The 15,623-nt window shown below is 42.6% G+C and overlaps 1 protein-coding gene across 5 annotated transcripts in view; it reads left to right on the top strand.

The window, feature by feature from the left end:
* EPB41L4A (erythrocyte membrane protein band 4.1 like 4A) overlaps nt 1-15,623 on the top strand; it is a 212,415-nt gene that overhangs the window by 99,447 nt on the left and 97,345 nt on the right. For all 5 annotated transcript variants that reach the window (XM_043547061.1, XM_037901537.2, XM_043547063.1 and 2 more), the window contains 4 exons: nt 1,558-1,678; nt 11,108-11,195; nt 13,578-13,666; nt 14,054-14,117. In XM_043547061.1, the coding sequence (XP_043402996.1) occupies nt 1,558-1,678; nt 11,108-11,195; nt 13,578-13,666; nt 14,054-14,117 (362 nt within the window). The remainder of the gene's footprint in view (nt 1-1,557; nt 1,679-11,107; nt 11,196-13,577; nt 13,667-14,053; nt 14,118-15,623) is intronic.

Here is a 15,623-nt window from a genome sequence, read left to right as displayed (position 1 = left end):
TGTTTGTGTGAAACATTGAATTTATAAGCCAGAAGCACTAGCACAAGAATCGCATCCATAGGCTTGGCAACAACATAGAGTGCAGTATACACTATACATTCTGCAGGCCTTACGGCGCACAGAGCTACACCTACTCTATTGTGCAATCTGATTTTTTCTATTAAAGTGCACAATGAAGCCCGAAGTCATTATTCCTGCTGTTTATTCTGTTTCAGGCATGAGGGTCACTGTTTTATTGTTGGGCTTTTTGCGGGGTGGGTGTTAGGGTTGGAGTGGTGGGGAGGGGAATTCCTGTATCTCTGCTGATCAGATCAGTCTCTTGTTTTGGAGACAAGACTAATATGTAAAAAAAAAATCCATAACAAAAATGAGCTGATGTTTTATGGGATTTTTTTCATTATGATTTATGGCACTGACCTCATGGTGTGTGAGGAGGCATAGCAATGTCCATGGCTTCAGTGGGATTTGGATGGGAACCTCCAGTAAGGTTGGGCTTCTCGGGAGCCCTTGCCTCCTTGAGGGCCTAATGGTACTGCCTTTACTCATGTTAAGGAGCACTTACACAGATTGTCCCATTAACTTCAGTGAGGTTACTCATATAAATGTTACCCAATGTAAATTAGAATTGGGCCCTGATTAAAGATATACATTTAATATACAGCTGTTTGCAAGGGTATAAAATAGGATTGTGGCTCATCAGACAAATAGTTTGTCACTTTATATCATGTCACTTTTGCTTGTATATGCAAATTCCAGGGCACTCCAAAAACAATTATATTAAAATGCATAATCATTGATTAAATTTTAAAATAAAGTCCCCATATTTCTTTTAAATATGATTTAATCATTATTTTGATTTTTAAAGTGAATTTAGTGTTCAGGAAATGTACTGAAATTAACTGGAGACTAAAGTCTTTTGTTTACCTATAGGTACTTCAGCTTTCTTCTCAAAGGATTACCTTTAAGCTTGACAGGATAGTTACATCTCCATTCTCATTCAGTCCTTGACTTCTCTGCTAGGACTCCCAACAAGGATAGCAGTCAATGCCCATTTGAATGTTCGTTTTTATTATATGGGCACAAACCTTCTAAGAAGTGGACTCAGCACATCAATTCATTTCACATGCACCACAAAGTAGCATATTGTTGCAATTATTACTGACCTAAACTACATTAGTTCCAGTTCTGCGGAGGTGACAAACTTCATACCATATTTCCTAGCCAGTTCTGCGGAGGTGACAAACTTCATACCATATTTCCTAGCCCTTGAACCTTCCATTCCTCTAAAAAACATGTTACTAATGAAATTTCTCTTCCAGTCTTGCATGGATTGGTCTACAATGCTTTGTTAATAAACTAAAATAAAGGGAAAATGTTGCCATGCATTTTTCCTCTCCAATAAGAAAAAATAGTTTTCTTTTACCTGTTGAGTGGTGAGCTCATAGAGTTACTTGGGAAAAGGTGCAGTGGCACATGCAGATTGGTGAGACAGTACATCTTTTGGGTAATGGGAAAATGTTTAAAACTTGTGACAATTTTTTTTCTTGTGCACCATAGCTGAGCTGGGAGACTATGACCCATATAAGCACACTGCAGGTTATGTGTCAGAATACCGATTTGTTCCAGACCAGAAGGAAGAACTGGAAGATGCAATAGAACGGATACACAAAACTCTGATGTAAGAATTCAGTTTTGTTACAATGCATGGGAAATCATGTGCTACAGGTACTAAGTAGAAGGGAAGAAGGAACTGATATATTGTCACATATCTTTGTCCTGCCAGAATGAAGGTCTGCAGAATCTGCTAGTGAGATGAAACATCCTTTTATGCTCACCAGAAATCTAAAATAAAGATAATACAGAGAGAGTGGCTTTATTAATAACTGATTAGAAATATAAGTAGAACAGATATGGTACTTTAGGTACCTTTAGTTAAAAAATTTCTAAAAATACATATAAATGTCCAGATTATCCACTCTGAATTTTGCAATGGATGAAAGTAGTATCTTATTGTTAAGGCACTGGACTGGGATCCAAGAAATTTGGATTTAGTTTTCATCTTTACCACAGACTTTTTGTGTAATTTTGGGCTAGTCACTTAATCTCTCTGTGCCTCAGTTCCCTATCGTCTCTTGATATATGTACATACAGCACTTAATACAATGGGCCCCCGTTTCCTTGCCAAATCGTTAGGTGTTGTAATGGAGTCACGCATATAGCAATCTTCATGGAACATGGAGGAAGTTTGCAGTAGGGAAGAGTTTGGAGAAGGCACAGGAAGTTAGTCTGTGTACACATGAGTTGAATGCTAAATAGTTCTCTTAATAAAGAGCCTTTTTATATTTATAAGCATGCTGTCCTCTCATGTTATTACCTAATACACAGAACGTGAAACAACACTTATCTACCCAGTAAGAACTGATCAAGAAGGTTCTTTTATGACTGTTGCACTATATCCCCTTCTTCTTAATTTTGTTTGAGGTATTAAAGGGTTATCTGAAAAGACTAACGTTCTTGTATGTAGGTGTAGATACCATGATGCTTTTGCTACATTAAAGTACATATTTTGCTAAATGCCAGGTAAGGCCTTTCAGCTAGTAGTTTCTGCAGATTGGCATTATCTATGTCTTGCTTAATGAGAGGAGGTGTTAACTTCCCTCAGATATATAGAGGCATGCCCCTCCCCGAACATTCATCCCTTGACATTGGGGTGCTTGCCAGTTAGCACCTTGACTTGAATCTTCCCCTTTTAGGGGAAGGTAGCTATTATTATTTATTTCTATCTATGTATGTAGCCCTCATCACTTTATTGTCTGAGTGCCTCATAATCACTAAAATATCACTAGTATAGTCTTATTATAACTTCTCAATGCAACAGGGAAGTTCCATTATTCCCATTTTAAAGATGGGAAACCAAGGCACAGAGAAAGTGACTTGCCCAGTGTCACACAGGAAATCTGTGTCAGAACCAGGAATTGATTCCAAGTCTCCTGAGTCCCTGGTCAGTGCTTAACTGAAGGACATTATTTCCTCCCTGTTTGTATTGCAGTGATGCCTAGAATTCCCAATCATTGTGCTAGACCCATTGTGCTAGGCTGCGTGCAAAGTAAAAGACAGCCATTGCCTTTAGATAACTTTAGTCCTAAAGACAAAACACAGGGGTGTGTGAAACAAATGGGGATAGATGAGTGGTGATGGAGGACAGTTGTGTTAATAAGAGAATGTTTTTACATATATTTTGCACAATGTGTAGGTTTAATAAACCAATCCATAGTTGTAATATTAGCTTGCACCTGCCTGGCCATTATTAGCTGGCATGGGTTTGTAGCATCAAGATGAAGGGTGAGACTAAAGGAGGGATCCGAAGGTGGATTAGAGGAGAGATCATGCTCGATCATATAAAGTTTTTAAAAAAGAAATTACAAGTTTTTGTGTGGAGATGGATGGGCAGGTCTAAGGAGGGAATCAAAGGTGGCAAAATGTTGGCTGTTTTTGTGGCTTTGGAATTCAGTGAGGGAGAAGTAGAGCTGTTTGTTTAAGAAAGTGGTAGAAAAAAGAAAAAGAGTGAATTTGCAATGAACACAATCAGTATGGTTGTTGTGGGACTTCCACTAAAGACATTCAGCAGCACAGGAACAAGAGCAGAGGAAACAGATGTTGGAGGAAAGCCAGGGGTAAGAGTGGGAAAGGTTAGACGTTGCGATGGGAGAGAGGGCAAAGGAATCAAGGTTGGAGGAGAGAGTGGCATGGAAGGAATCAATGGAGGAGAGATAAGGGAGGGCTTAAGGGTGGAAAAGAGATGTAGATGTATTTGAAATCATGGATGCTCCTTTGGTTTTCTCTTACTGCCGCATGGTTGGGGTTGGAATCCTCTCTCCTCCGCACTCATAGTTCGCCTACGAGAGCGCTTGTTGGGGGACTAGGCCCTGCATCCCAGGGTTCAAGGACTGAGTGTCATGCTCTCACTCAGTCTCAGTGAGCAATGAGCACTGCCACTGCTTGGGAAAATGCATCTCGTTGCATGTTGTGAGATCTGTTCACGGACCTGTGAGGCTTGTCTCCTGTGACTCCGAAAGTTCCTCGGGGAGGAGGCTCTCCCGCCATATGTGGAGTCCTATCTGGGACTGGCGGAACCAATGGTGCCTCTCCCTTCACCAGTGATGAGTGCCGCACTTACCACCTCCCGCCCTGATCCAACAGCACCACCAGCGCAGGACAATGCCAAGCGAGAGGGTCATAAGTGCTTGTATGACCCTCTCAGCAAGTCCCTGTCATGGACTGCAGCGAAGCACAACATTTCCTTCCCGGGCTGTGCCAGGTTGCACAAGAAGTCATGTGCAGATCCGATCATGCCACCTCCTAAGCTTACCCGTGCAGAGCGTAAAGCCAAAAGGAAGAAAGAAGTATCGGCCACCATACCAAGGGATAGCCCTCTGCAGCATGCACCCCTGGTATGACTGGAATCCCCACACTCCTAACCGCACATGCCACCCCGCTTCAGTGGTCAGTGGGATGTACCTTGAACACCCAGACAAGTCGAACCGCTGCTCCCAACGGTGCACTTAGACCTGCCATATCCACTCTCACTGCTGCTCTCGGCACTACAGTTTCCCCACAGACATACCGGTTATCCTGGGCTAGAGATCATACCTGGTGATTGCAGGACCGCCCACACTGATGGCTCCGCCTCTACCTGAGATTTCTTCGGACTGCAACAGCTAGCAGAGGAACCGCCATTCTCCGCAACGTCCAGGCGCAGCTCAGACTCCCCGGCATGACCACTGCACCAGGCAGGGTGCTTTGGCACCGCCAACTTGATACACATATCTTTGGGGTCTGTAGTACCCCAGGACCAGACACCATGGGCACACTGGCTGCCCTGGAACCCATACAACCCTCTGTACCCACAATCACAAGCCTCACATCCAACCGAGTGCCTGTGCTGGAACCATTCAGCTTGGACCCAGAGGCAGACATAGAACGGGAGCTGATCCCACTGGTTCTGCCAGGACTGCCAGCTGCCGCCTCCTCTCCCACTGATGCATTGATTCCCCCAGTCCTCTTGCCTCCTGATGATCATGGGTAATACCAGGAGCTGCTGCAGAGGGTAGCCCTGGGCTTGGGCATACCTTTGGAGGAAGTTCTGGATCAACACTACCAGCTGGTGGACATCCTCTAGACCAGGGGACCATCTCACATCGCACTGCCCACAAACAACACTATCCTTCAACCTGCATGAGCAGTCTGGCACATACCAGCTTCCTGTGCCCCTATGCCTAAGAGAGTGGAATGCAGCCATTTTATCCCATCCAAGGGGGATGACATTCTTTTTTCCCACCCCATTTTGCTGGTGGTTCATGCGGCAACTGAATGGGCAAGGCAGCATTCCCATACCTCCACCCCCTCCACCCTCGGATAGTTCAGCAAACTGCCTTGACCTCCTGGCCACAAGGATTACTCCTCTGCAGCCTGCAGTTCTGCATATCCAAGATCAGCTTGCCAAGTATGACTTTAGTAACTATGCCAAGCTAGTAGAGTTCTTGGAGGATTTGCCACAGGACAAGCAACAGCCATTCCAGACTCTAGAGGAGGAAGGCTGCCTGACGGCCAAGGGTAGCCTCCAAGCTGCTGTGCATGCAGCAGATACATCCTCCCGCTCTCTTGCCACAGGCATTGTCGTACGATGAGACTCCTGGCTGCAATCCTACAGCTTCCCCAGGGAGGTCCAGACCACGATCGAGGACCTCCCCTTTGATGAGGACAAGTTGTTCTTGGCGAAGATGGATGAGTTCCTCCACTCCCTGAAAGACTTAAGAGTGAAATTCTAGTCTCTCGGGATTTATATCCCAGTGCTCTGTTGAAAGCAACAGAGGCCATCCTTCTGACCACACTCCTCGCACCCTACCAGCATGCTTACGTCCAGTATCAGGAGCCTGCATGGCGGCCCCCCAAGATCGCAGCATCCGTGACCATCAGCTACTGCCACCTCCTCAGCTGTACTATGGCATCAAACAAAGGCCCAGTTTTGACATGCATATCGAGAGCTGCGAGCTCCCCACATTGCTGCCTCTGGTCCCCCCTACCACCTTTGGGGTCATCTGGGTTGAGATCACCATGGACCGTTGGGTACTAGAGATTGTATAACATGGTTACTCTATCAAGTTCCTTACCTTCCCCTTCCCCGCGCCCCCACCCCGCCCCCAGCACCTCCTGGGAGTCTCTCTCATCACAGCCTCCTACATGAGGCAGACAACCTCCTGAGGAATGGTGTGATCGAACTAGTGGCTGGCCCCTTCATTGGCAAGGGCTTCTACTCCTTGTACTTTTTCATCTCAAAAAATGGAAGTCTCTGCCCTGTACTCAATCTCTAACTACTCAACACTGTCATCAGGAAGACCAAGTTCCGTATGATGATGTTTCCATCAAATATCCCCTCCCTTCCCCTGGGGGTATGGTTCACACCTCTCAACATGAAAGATGCTTATTTCCACATTGACATCCATCTGGCCCATTGCAAGTTTCTTCCTTTCTGCGTGGGCGACAACCACTATCGTTTGAGTTCTTCCTTTTAGCTTCTTGACGGCCCCGAGGGTTTATACCAAGGTCTCTGTGGTCACTGCAGCCCAGCTGCGACAACAGGAGTACCCTATGTTCTCTTACTTAGACAACTGGCTACCAGAGGTGCGAACCCTCACCAAAATGTTGTCGTCCATCTGCGCTCTCCACTCGCTCCATGCCACTCTCGGCATTTGTATCAACGAGGAGAAATCTGTGCTTGTTCCAACGCAGACAATTCATTTAATCGGATTCCGTGGATTCGTGACAGCTTGGGCCTTCCTCCCAGTGGACCATTTTGCCACCCTGACAGCCCTCATGGTAGCCCTACGCTGCACTCCACGCCCCATACTGCAGCACTGTCTCTGCCTCCTTGGCCACATGGTGGCCTGTATCCATGTAATGCCGCCTGCCTGCCTACACATGCGCTGTCTACAACTGTGGGTCCTATAAGTCTGCAGACCCACCTGGATGTCACCTGATTGTCCCACATCTGGTCTGGACCTCCTTACTGTGGTGGACCAACCCTGCCAAGGTGTTGCTAGGCACCCCCTTCACCACTTCTGACCCCACAGCCACTATCACCACAGACACCTCTCTAGCCGGTTGGGGTGCCCACCTCGATGGACATGCCGTGCAAGGGACATGGACGCAGTGCATCAACATCCTGGAGCTACGAGCGGTCCGCTAAGCCTGCTGTGCATTCCTGCCCCTCATCTGAGCCCAACACATTCAGTTCCTCTCTGACAATACCACTGCAGTGTCATACATAAACCGGCAAGGGAGCACCAGGTCCCAGTCACTGTCAAATTTCCCTTTTTTGACAGGGTTCCTGGCCTAGTGGTTAGGGTAGTTGATTTTAGTAAGGCTTTTGACACAGTCCCATGTGGCATTCTCATAAGCAAACTAGCCTAGACTGGTGGTCTAGATGAAATTACTATAACTAGTTGAAAGACTGTACTCAATGAGTAGTTATCACTGTCAAAATGGGTTAATTGTCAAACTGGGAAGGTGGGTTAGTGGGGTCCCACAGAGGTCAGTCCTGGCTCAGGGACTGTTTAATATTTTCATAAATGACTTGTACAATAGAATGGAGAGCATGCTTATAAAACTTCTGCATGACACCATGCTGGGAGAGGTTGCAAACACTTTGGAGGACAAGATTAGCATTCAAAATGATCTTGACAAATTCCAGAACTGGTCTGAATTCAACAAGATAAAATTCAGTAAAGATAAGTGCAAAGTATTCACGTGAGAAGGAAAAACTAAATGCATAATTACAAAATGGGGAATAACTTGCTAAGTGATAGGCTCTACAGCTGAAAAAGGATCTGGGTTTATAATGGATCACTAATTGAATACGAGTCTTATATCATTCTGGGGTGGATTAACAGGAGCTTTGTATGTAGGACATGGGAGGTAATTGTCCCAATTATCTGGAGTATTGTTTCCAATTCTGGGTGCTACATGTTAGGAAAGATGTGGACAAACTGGAGAAAGTCCAGAGTAGAGCAAGAAAAATGATAAAAGATTTGGAGAACCTGACCTATGAGGTAAGATTTTAAAAACTGGGCATGTTTAGTCTGGAGAAAAGAAGACTGAGTGGGGACCTGATAACAGTGTTCAAATATGTTAAGGGCTGTTATAAAGTGGACTGTGATCAATTGTTCTCCATGTCCATTGGAGGTAAGACAAGTAGTAATGGGCTTAATCTGCGGCAAGGGAGATTTAGGTTAGATATTAGGAAATTAAACTTTCTAACTATAGGGGCAGTTAAGCTCTGGAACAGGCTTCCAAGGGAGGCTGTGGAATCCCCATCATTGCAAGTTCTCAAGAGCAGGTTATACAAAAACCTTATCAGGGATGGTTTAGATTTACTTGATCCTACCTCAGTACAGGGAGCTGGGCTTGATGGCTTCTGGAAGTTCCTTCCAGCCCTACATTTCTATGATTCTAAGTAACATTGTGACGTTTGGAAAATGGTGTGTACTGAGAGAAGGTTTAAAACTCTGAGCTGAAGTATAGAGCTACACTGGATCCCTTCATTTTAACTTGGAAGATATGATGAAATATTGAACGTTTGAGAATGTTTTCAGTGAAGAGTTTCTACATCTAGCTCTCCCCTCACCCTGTTTCCTGTATGCTGGGAAAGACTCTGTTCGTGTTCTGTACTAGCCACAGTTTACATCTTCACAGAGCAGTGCCTTTCCTCTTTAGAGACTTTTCCAAATATATCGTTACTGAATGGACAGTTGGGGCATTTGGCAGGTTGAGAGGCAGTTTGGAATCGTGGTAGAAGCATGTTATTTAGCATGATGTTTTTGCAAACAAAATCAGAAATGAAATAGATGAAGTGAGCTGTTGCTCACGAAAGCTTATGCTCTAATAAATTTGTTAGTCTCTAAGGTGCCACAAGTATTCCTTTTCTTTTTATAGTTAGCAGTGTTGACATGTAAATTGTCATTGATAGATTTTAGAGTTAACTCATTGAGATGAGTGGCAATTCACACCTTTTAGTGCTGTTGTTTCAGATTGTCTGCAGACTCTGAAGAAAACAGTGCTTCAGTGAACATTTTGTTTCACAATTATGAGGGCTAGAAGTATAATTTTTTTAAATGAAAAATCTAAGTCTGGAGCAAAATTTTGCAATTTGGGGTGTATAAGAGGTGATTCCTGTGGCAGATTCCATAACCACAGAATTGGGAAATACATATGACCCTGCTGTGTATTAGTAAATACAGCAGTGAACCAAAAATGCACCAAGAAAGAAATCTTGCCCTTGCAAGTTTTCTCTGTAGTGGGCTTTGGATCCTCTTCTTACCCATGAACTCTTGTAAATGGGGGCTAAGCTCAGCCTCAGCTTGCTTCAGCTCCTAAATTTTGATAAGGAGGTAGACGTCTACAATCATTATTTCTACTGCTCCATCCACAGAGAGGAGCAACCTCTATCCACAGTACAGATGGAGTCATTTATATAGCCATGAGAGGTTTCTGTATTCATGCTGGAGGCTGGCATTCCACTACTATTTTTGCCTCTACATTGCACACATCTCTTCCCTGTCACACGTAAAGCAAACACAGGGAGTGCCAGCCTGGGAAGACACCAGTTGATTAGATCTCCACTCTTCTTAACCAGAAGAAAGGAATGGGGAGATAAGAAAAAGAGAGACAGCATGTATTACAGGATTTTTGAAATCTTATGACAAGATCCTGGGCCCCATATCACATCTTGGATATGGATGATATTAAACATAGGAGTGAAACATTTCACCAAGGCAACATATGCAGGCTAAAGCATAAGATGTGAAGTGTCTTTGGAATACACATTGATGAATCCTTTTGAACTGATGCTGGTATATTCATAAGTTACAGTCTCAATAACGTTTATATGAATGCTACTGAGTAATTAACAAAAGTATGGTAAATCCCAGTTGGGAATGAGATTGCAGAAGTATTACTTCAGCCTTACAATGGAGAGCCTTATTGAGTATGTTGCATCTATGACCGTTATTAAGGGAAGAGTAAAATTAAACACTGAGGATGTGTACATTGTTAAAGGCTTTGGATTTACTCAGTTATTCTCCTTTTGCCTATGAATGAGCCATGTTTATAGGACTCTTTGAATCATAGAAGGTTAGGGTTGGAAGGGACCTCAGGAGGTCATCTAGTCCAACCCGCTGCTTGAAGCAGGACCAATCCCCAATTTTTGCCCCAGATCCGTAAATGGCCCCCTCAAGGATTGAACTCACAACCCTAGATTTAGCAGGCCAATGCTCAAACCACTGAGCTATCCCTCCCCCCCCCAGTGCGAAGTAATAAATCCCTCCTCACTGGTGTCAAATACATACCTAGGTTTCTGTTTTTCTCCATTATTTCTCTACCGTATATAACTAGTGAAAGTTGCTGGTTGCTGCAATGATACTTACATGGAGAAGGAGAGTCGGTTTCCTGCAGATAATTTGTGATACGGTCCTGCAGTAGACTCCAAACTGAGTTTTTGCATTAGAAGGTTAAGGTTTCCAGAGGGCCTGCCTTTCTTTTGGCAAATCTTTATTGAGAAGGGAATATCTTATCTGAACTCATGAAATTCTTGATGCCTTCCTCACGATATCTGCCAGCTTTAGCACTGCTATAGGGAAATCATCCCCTAAATGGTCTCTCTTTCTCTTGCTGATTTATAGTAATGATGCAGTGATTTAAAATAAGACCTTTTTGCTTTTTAGGCCTGAAGATGAAAGCTGTGAAGTATTTTTGGGACAGCAGCAGGAGTATTTTTGGGAGTTAGCAGCAGGTAGACAAGGAAAGTTTTGCCACTGTAGTTAACATCAATTTAATATATAAGGCAACAGCGTGTAGCAGACACAGTGAACGCTGGAACCCATTTTATCTGGAGCAAGTAGGAGCACAGTGCCATGCAGTGAATGAAGGTCTAAGTCAATACCATGGAAGCATTGCTTACCTATTCAACAAGCTTTGTTAATACGATTTATTTTAACAACTGTTGTAGCGTTGAATTGAGAGGCAGCGTTCTTATTCATTATACCGTTTACAGGGGTCAGGTTCCTGCTGAGGCAGAGCTGGATTACTTAGGAGTGGCCAAATCACTGGAAATGTATGGAGTAGATCTCCATCCTGTCTATGTAAGTACTGTTTTAATTGAAGCTAAATATTTTAAATTCGATGGCATGACAAAAAGTCTTTAAAACTTAAATGGAAAGCTGGGGATGGGGCAGAAGTCACTAGGGATTGAGTAAGTTTTGATAATTCTGCAGCAAAATTTGGATTCAGGTAAAAATTCCACTACATTTTCCTTAGCAAAAGCGGAGCCCAACATAAAGGAATTTCCTGAAGAAACAAAGGAATCTTTCTGATGCTAGAAACGTAGCTGAGCCCTGTAACCCACAGGGAACACAGGTTAGCGTGTTGTTGAAAACTGAGAGAACCTACGACTGGTTTCTATCCATGATCGCAGCTGGATGCCACATAGAACGTTACTGAGTCACTCCCAGCAGTCATTTTAACTCTTGCCCAATACTGATGGATCCAAGAAAATGATGGTGAAAATACATTGTTTATGAGATTCTCAGTAGTGATTCAGTGTAAACCCTACAAAGGTTTCAGAAAGTTTTCTTTCTCTTTGGTGCCCTGCCCAAAATATCAGGGGGTTTTAAACCTCAAAAGACTCAAATTCTTCGTGGCCTACAAATGCTTTGAAACTGAAACACTAAGTAACAGCCTTGGTAGAGCCAGGAGGCTATGTAGTATTAATAAAGGATGCTTTCCTCCTTATTCCAGTCACAGAGTCTCACCACAAATACCTTGGCTTGGCTTAGAGACTATTCCTTGTCAGTTCTCATCTCTTCCCTTCGGGATTTCATCCTGTGAGATTTTGAATATTTACCATGAATTGTAGAGGCAGCTGCAATTTGCCATCAGAATTTTCATGTTATCCTGTACCAAGTTGATTGGCTATATAGACCCCAACAACTTAAGAAGTATTTCATATGGGGAAGGCACTGGGTCCCTCCTTATCATGGGGTTTGTCATCCATTGTGAGAAAAGTGCTCTGAATCCCTCATTGCAGTTGGTTAATTTAGGAACCCTCTCCAGCATCATGAGGGCAACAGTGTTTCAGTAGGGAGAAGGTGTCTCCAATCATGTTACGGGGAAGCAGGTCAGACTAACATTATACACCTTAATTCAAGAGTTATGGCATTTGTTGGGTGTCATATCTTGATAGGGGATTTATTCTCTGGGTTTTGTACCTCTCATCCTCCCTCATGAGATCCTTTCTTTTCCAATGGAAAAATGGAGACCCTCATGCCCCAGATCTTCCTGAAAGTGCATGTTCATTTGTCCATGACATGGTAGGAAGTCCATGTTCATTTGTGAAAAACTTTGGCCTTTGTGGCTGGGCTGCGCACAGGGGTGGGCCAGGTAGAAGAAATCTAAGTCAGCAGATCAGTCTTTGGGAGATGAAGGAGCAGCAAAATAATTTCAGATTGGTGGAGCCTCTTGCAGAAATACAATTTTAAGGTAGGAAATAATTTTTTAGGGGGTGGGTTGGCATGGTGCTCGTTAAAAAATTATTTGGACATTTGTCTGAAGGAGAGTACCAAGAAAGTGTGGGTTCAGAAGAATAGCCTGTAGAATATTTCAAGAGACCTCTCTTCTGCTGCAAGTCCCTTCCTTGTGCCTTGCCACATTGGTAGCTCCTACCTCCTTACACGTGGTGGGGTTAACTAGTAGTACTTAAAAATTGCTTTTATTTAATATGGTACATGGCTGCTGATTAGATCAGGGAGATGACTCGTTGTGTCATTTTCTGCGTCTCCTTTTGATTACAGTTTTTGACCCCTCCATGGTTTCCCAATATGATCATTACATTTTTCAGTTCTGCAGGGACCAGAAGTTAGTTGAGCAGACTGATTATTCATGTGTCTTGGTTGGTATGGTAGAATGAACCTATTCTAGCATTCGGAAGTATATTTACATTATGAGTAAATACTGTATCTTATGCAGTGTGAAGTTTTGACTGTAATTAGTTTCTTTAGATTTTTAAAGAAGAGAAATATGGCTATTTAGTTGATGAATTGTTTCTCTTACCTGATTCATGTAAGTAATCCTTACTTATGAGAGCAATCCCACTGAAGTTTATAGGATTACTTCCATGAGTAAAGTTACTCAAGGAAGAAAGAATTTTGTAGGTTTGGGTGTTTAGCTTACTAAGATGATGGTGATCATAGTAACCACTTATACAGAGGTTTTCATTAGCAGATTTCAAAGAGTTTTACAAAGGAGGTCAGTATCATTATCCCCATTTTCAGATGAGGAGACTGAGGCACAGAGAGGTTAAAGTGACTTGCCCAAAGTTACCCAGCAGCAGAGCCAGTAATAGAACCCATTTCTCCACAGTCCCACACCAGTGCTCCATTTACCAGGCCACACTGCTTCTTAGATGATATCTATAAAAATAAAATTGTGGTTGTAAGTAATAAAATGACATCTGTTCTATTTTCCAGGGTGAAAACAAGTCTGAATATTTTTTAGGATTAACACCTGTAGGAGTTGTTGTTTACAAGAATAAAAAACAAGTAGGGAAGTATTTCTGGTATGTACAACATAATATTGCAGACTGTATTAAAATAATGTGGCTAAAAGGAAAAATAAACAATACCGAATATACATATGATATGACTGGTTAGTTTTATGAGAACTAATCTGATGTACTTGTTGGAATCATGGATCTTTCTGTCTAGATTAAATTGTCTGTGTTCTATTTCTAATATTGTAAGAGATGGTTTTAACTTTCACCGCTCACATTGAAGTGTTTAAGTATCACTTTTTTTCTTGTGAGTGATATATGTGGAGCACTGGTAAAAATGATTATGTATGAATGGCTTACTGAAACTCTCCTTTCAATTTTTTTTGTTTCTTCTTCTGATGTGTTGGATTTAAATACCATAACACTTCTCTTTATCTTTTTTTCAACATTTAGGCCTAGAATTACAAAGGTTCACTTCAAGGAAATGCAGTTTGAACTTAGAGTGCTGGGAAAAGACGTAAGTTTTTATTTTAAGTCTGAAGGAAGAAACTGTGAAACTAATCAAGTTAAGAGTTTGGTGTGTTCCGTGAAATGAAACTATTATTGAAGTTTTGCTTTTAATCACCACCACAAAAACTTTTCTTATATTTAAATGTATTCCCAAATGTAATCTTTCTTGATGGGTATTTGTAGTTAGGGTTAAGTTTTCTCTCTTTCCCCCCTGCCTATTTTTCACTTTGCAGGGAAGGCAGAAAAGCCCTATTGAAGCAGAGCAGAATGGGACTTTATAGTATATTATCAAGATTTGTTCTTCTATGCCATCAGTAAGGCCTGCGATTTAGAATGTTGCAGAATGCCTATTCATGTACAAACAAGTCTGAGTTCTACTTTAAAGTAAATGACATATAGGTAATGCTGTAGTTACTGTCTGATGGTACATATATGTAGTAAGTATTTATGTGAAACGCCTGGAATTATTTCAGATGTTTAACAAACTGAATGGGAAATCTGGAAGCTTGAGAAAGGAGACATAGGTTTACAGTGTAGTTGACTCATAAACTTGTTGAAAGTTCTATACTGTGCTCATAATAGGCCATCTCCCTGATGGCATTTGGCAGTTTCAAGCCCTGACAGGTATTTTTAGAAAACTGTGTAAGAGAACAGCAAGAACAAGGGTGTGAAAGATCGTTAAAATCTGCACTGCAACTAATGCTTCTTTGAAGTGCTATTGCAATACTCTGTATTCTGACAGTATAGGGAGATGCCAGAATGTCCCAACATATCCACCTTCCTGTTTTTGATACATATGGTTTTTTCAAAAAAAGAAAAGGAGTACTTGTGGCACCTTAGAGACTAACAAATTTATTTGAGCATAAGCTTTCATGAGCAACAGCTCACTTCATCGGATGCATTCAGTGGAAAATACAGTGGGGAGAAGAGTACCCAGAAGTCACCTACTACAGGACAGGCCCAACAAAGAAAATAACAGAACGCCACTAGCCATCACCTTCAGCCCCCAACTAAAACCTTTCCAACGCATTATCAAGGATCTACAACTTATCCTGAAGGACGACCCATCACTCTCACAGATCTTGGGAGACAGGCCCGACCTTGCTTACAGACAGCCCCCCAACCTGAAGCAAATACTCACCAGCAACCACATACCACACAACAGAACCACTAACCCAGGAACCTATCCTTGCAACAAAGCCCGTTGCCAACTGTGTCTACATATCTATTCAGGGGACACCATCATAGGGCCTAATCACATCAGCCAAACCATCAGAGGCTCGTTCACCTGCACATCTACCAATGTGATATATGCCATCATGTGCCAGCAATGCCCCTCTGCCATGTACATTGGTCAAACTGGACAGTCTCTACGTAAAAGAATAAATGGACACAAATCAGACGTCAAGAATTAAAACATTCAAAAACCAGTCGGAGAACACTTCAATCTCTCTGGTCACTCGATTACAGACATAAAAGTCGCAGTATTACAACAAAAAGACTTCAAAAACAG

Source organism: Chelonia mydas, chromosome 5, assembly GCF_015237465.2.
Source record: "Chelonia mydas isolate rCheMyd1 chromosome 5, rCheMyd1.pri.v2, whole genome shotgun sequence".
NCBI classification, from domain to species: domain Eukaryota; kingdom Metazoa; phylum Chordata; order Testudines; family Cheloniidae; genus Chelonia; species Chelonia mydas.
Note: the sequence above shows the minus strand (reverse complement) of the source record. Positions and strands in the feature narration are given on the sequence as shown.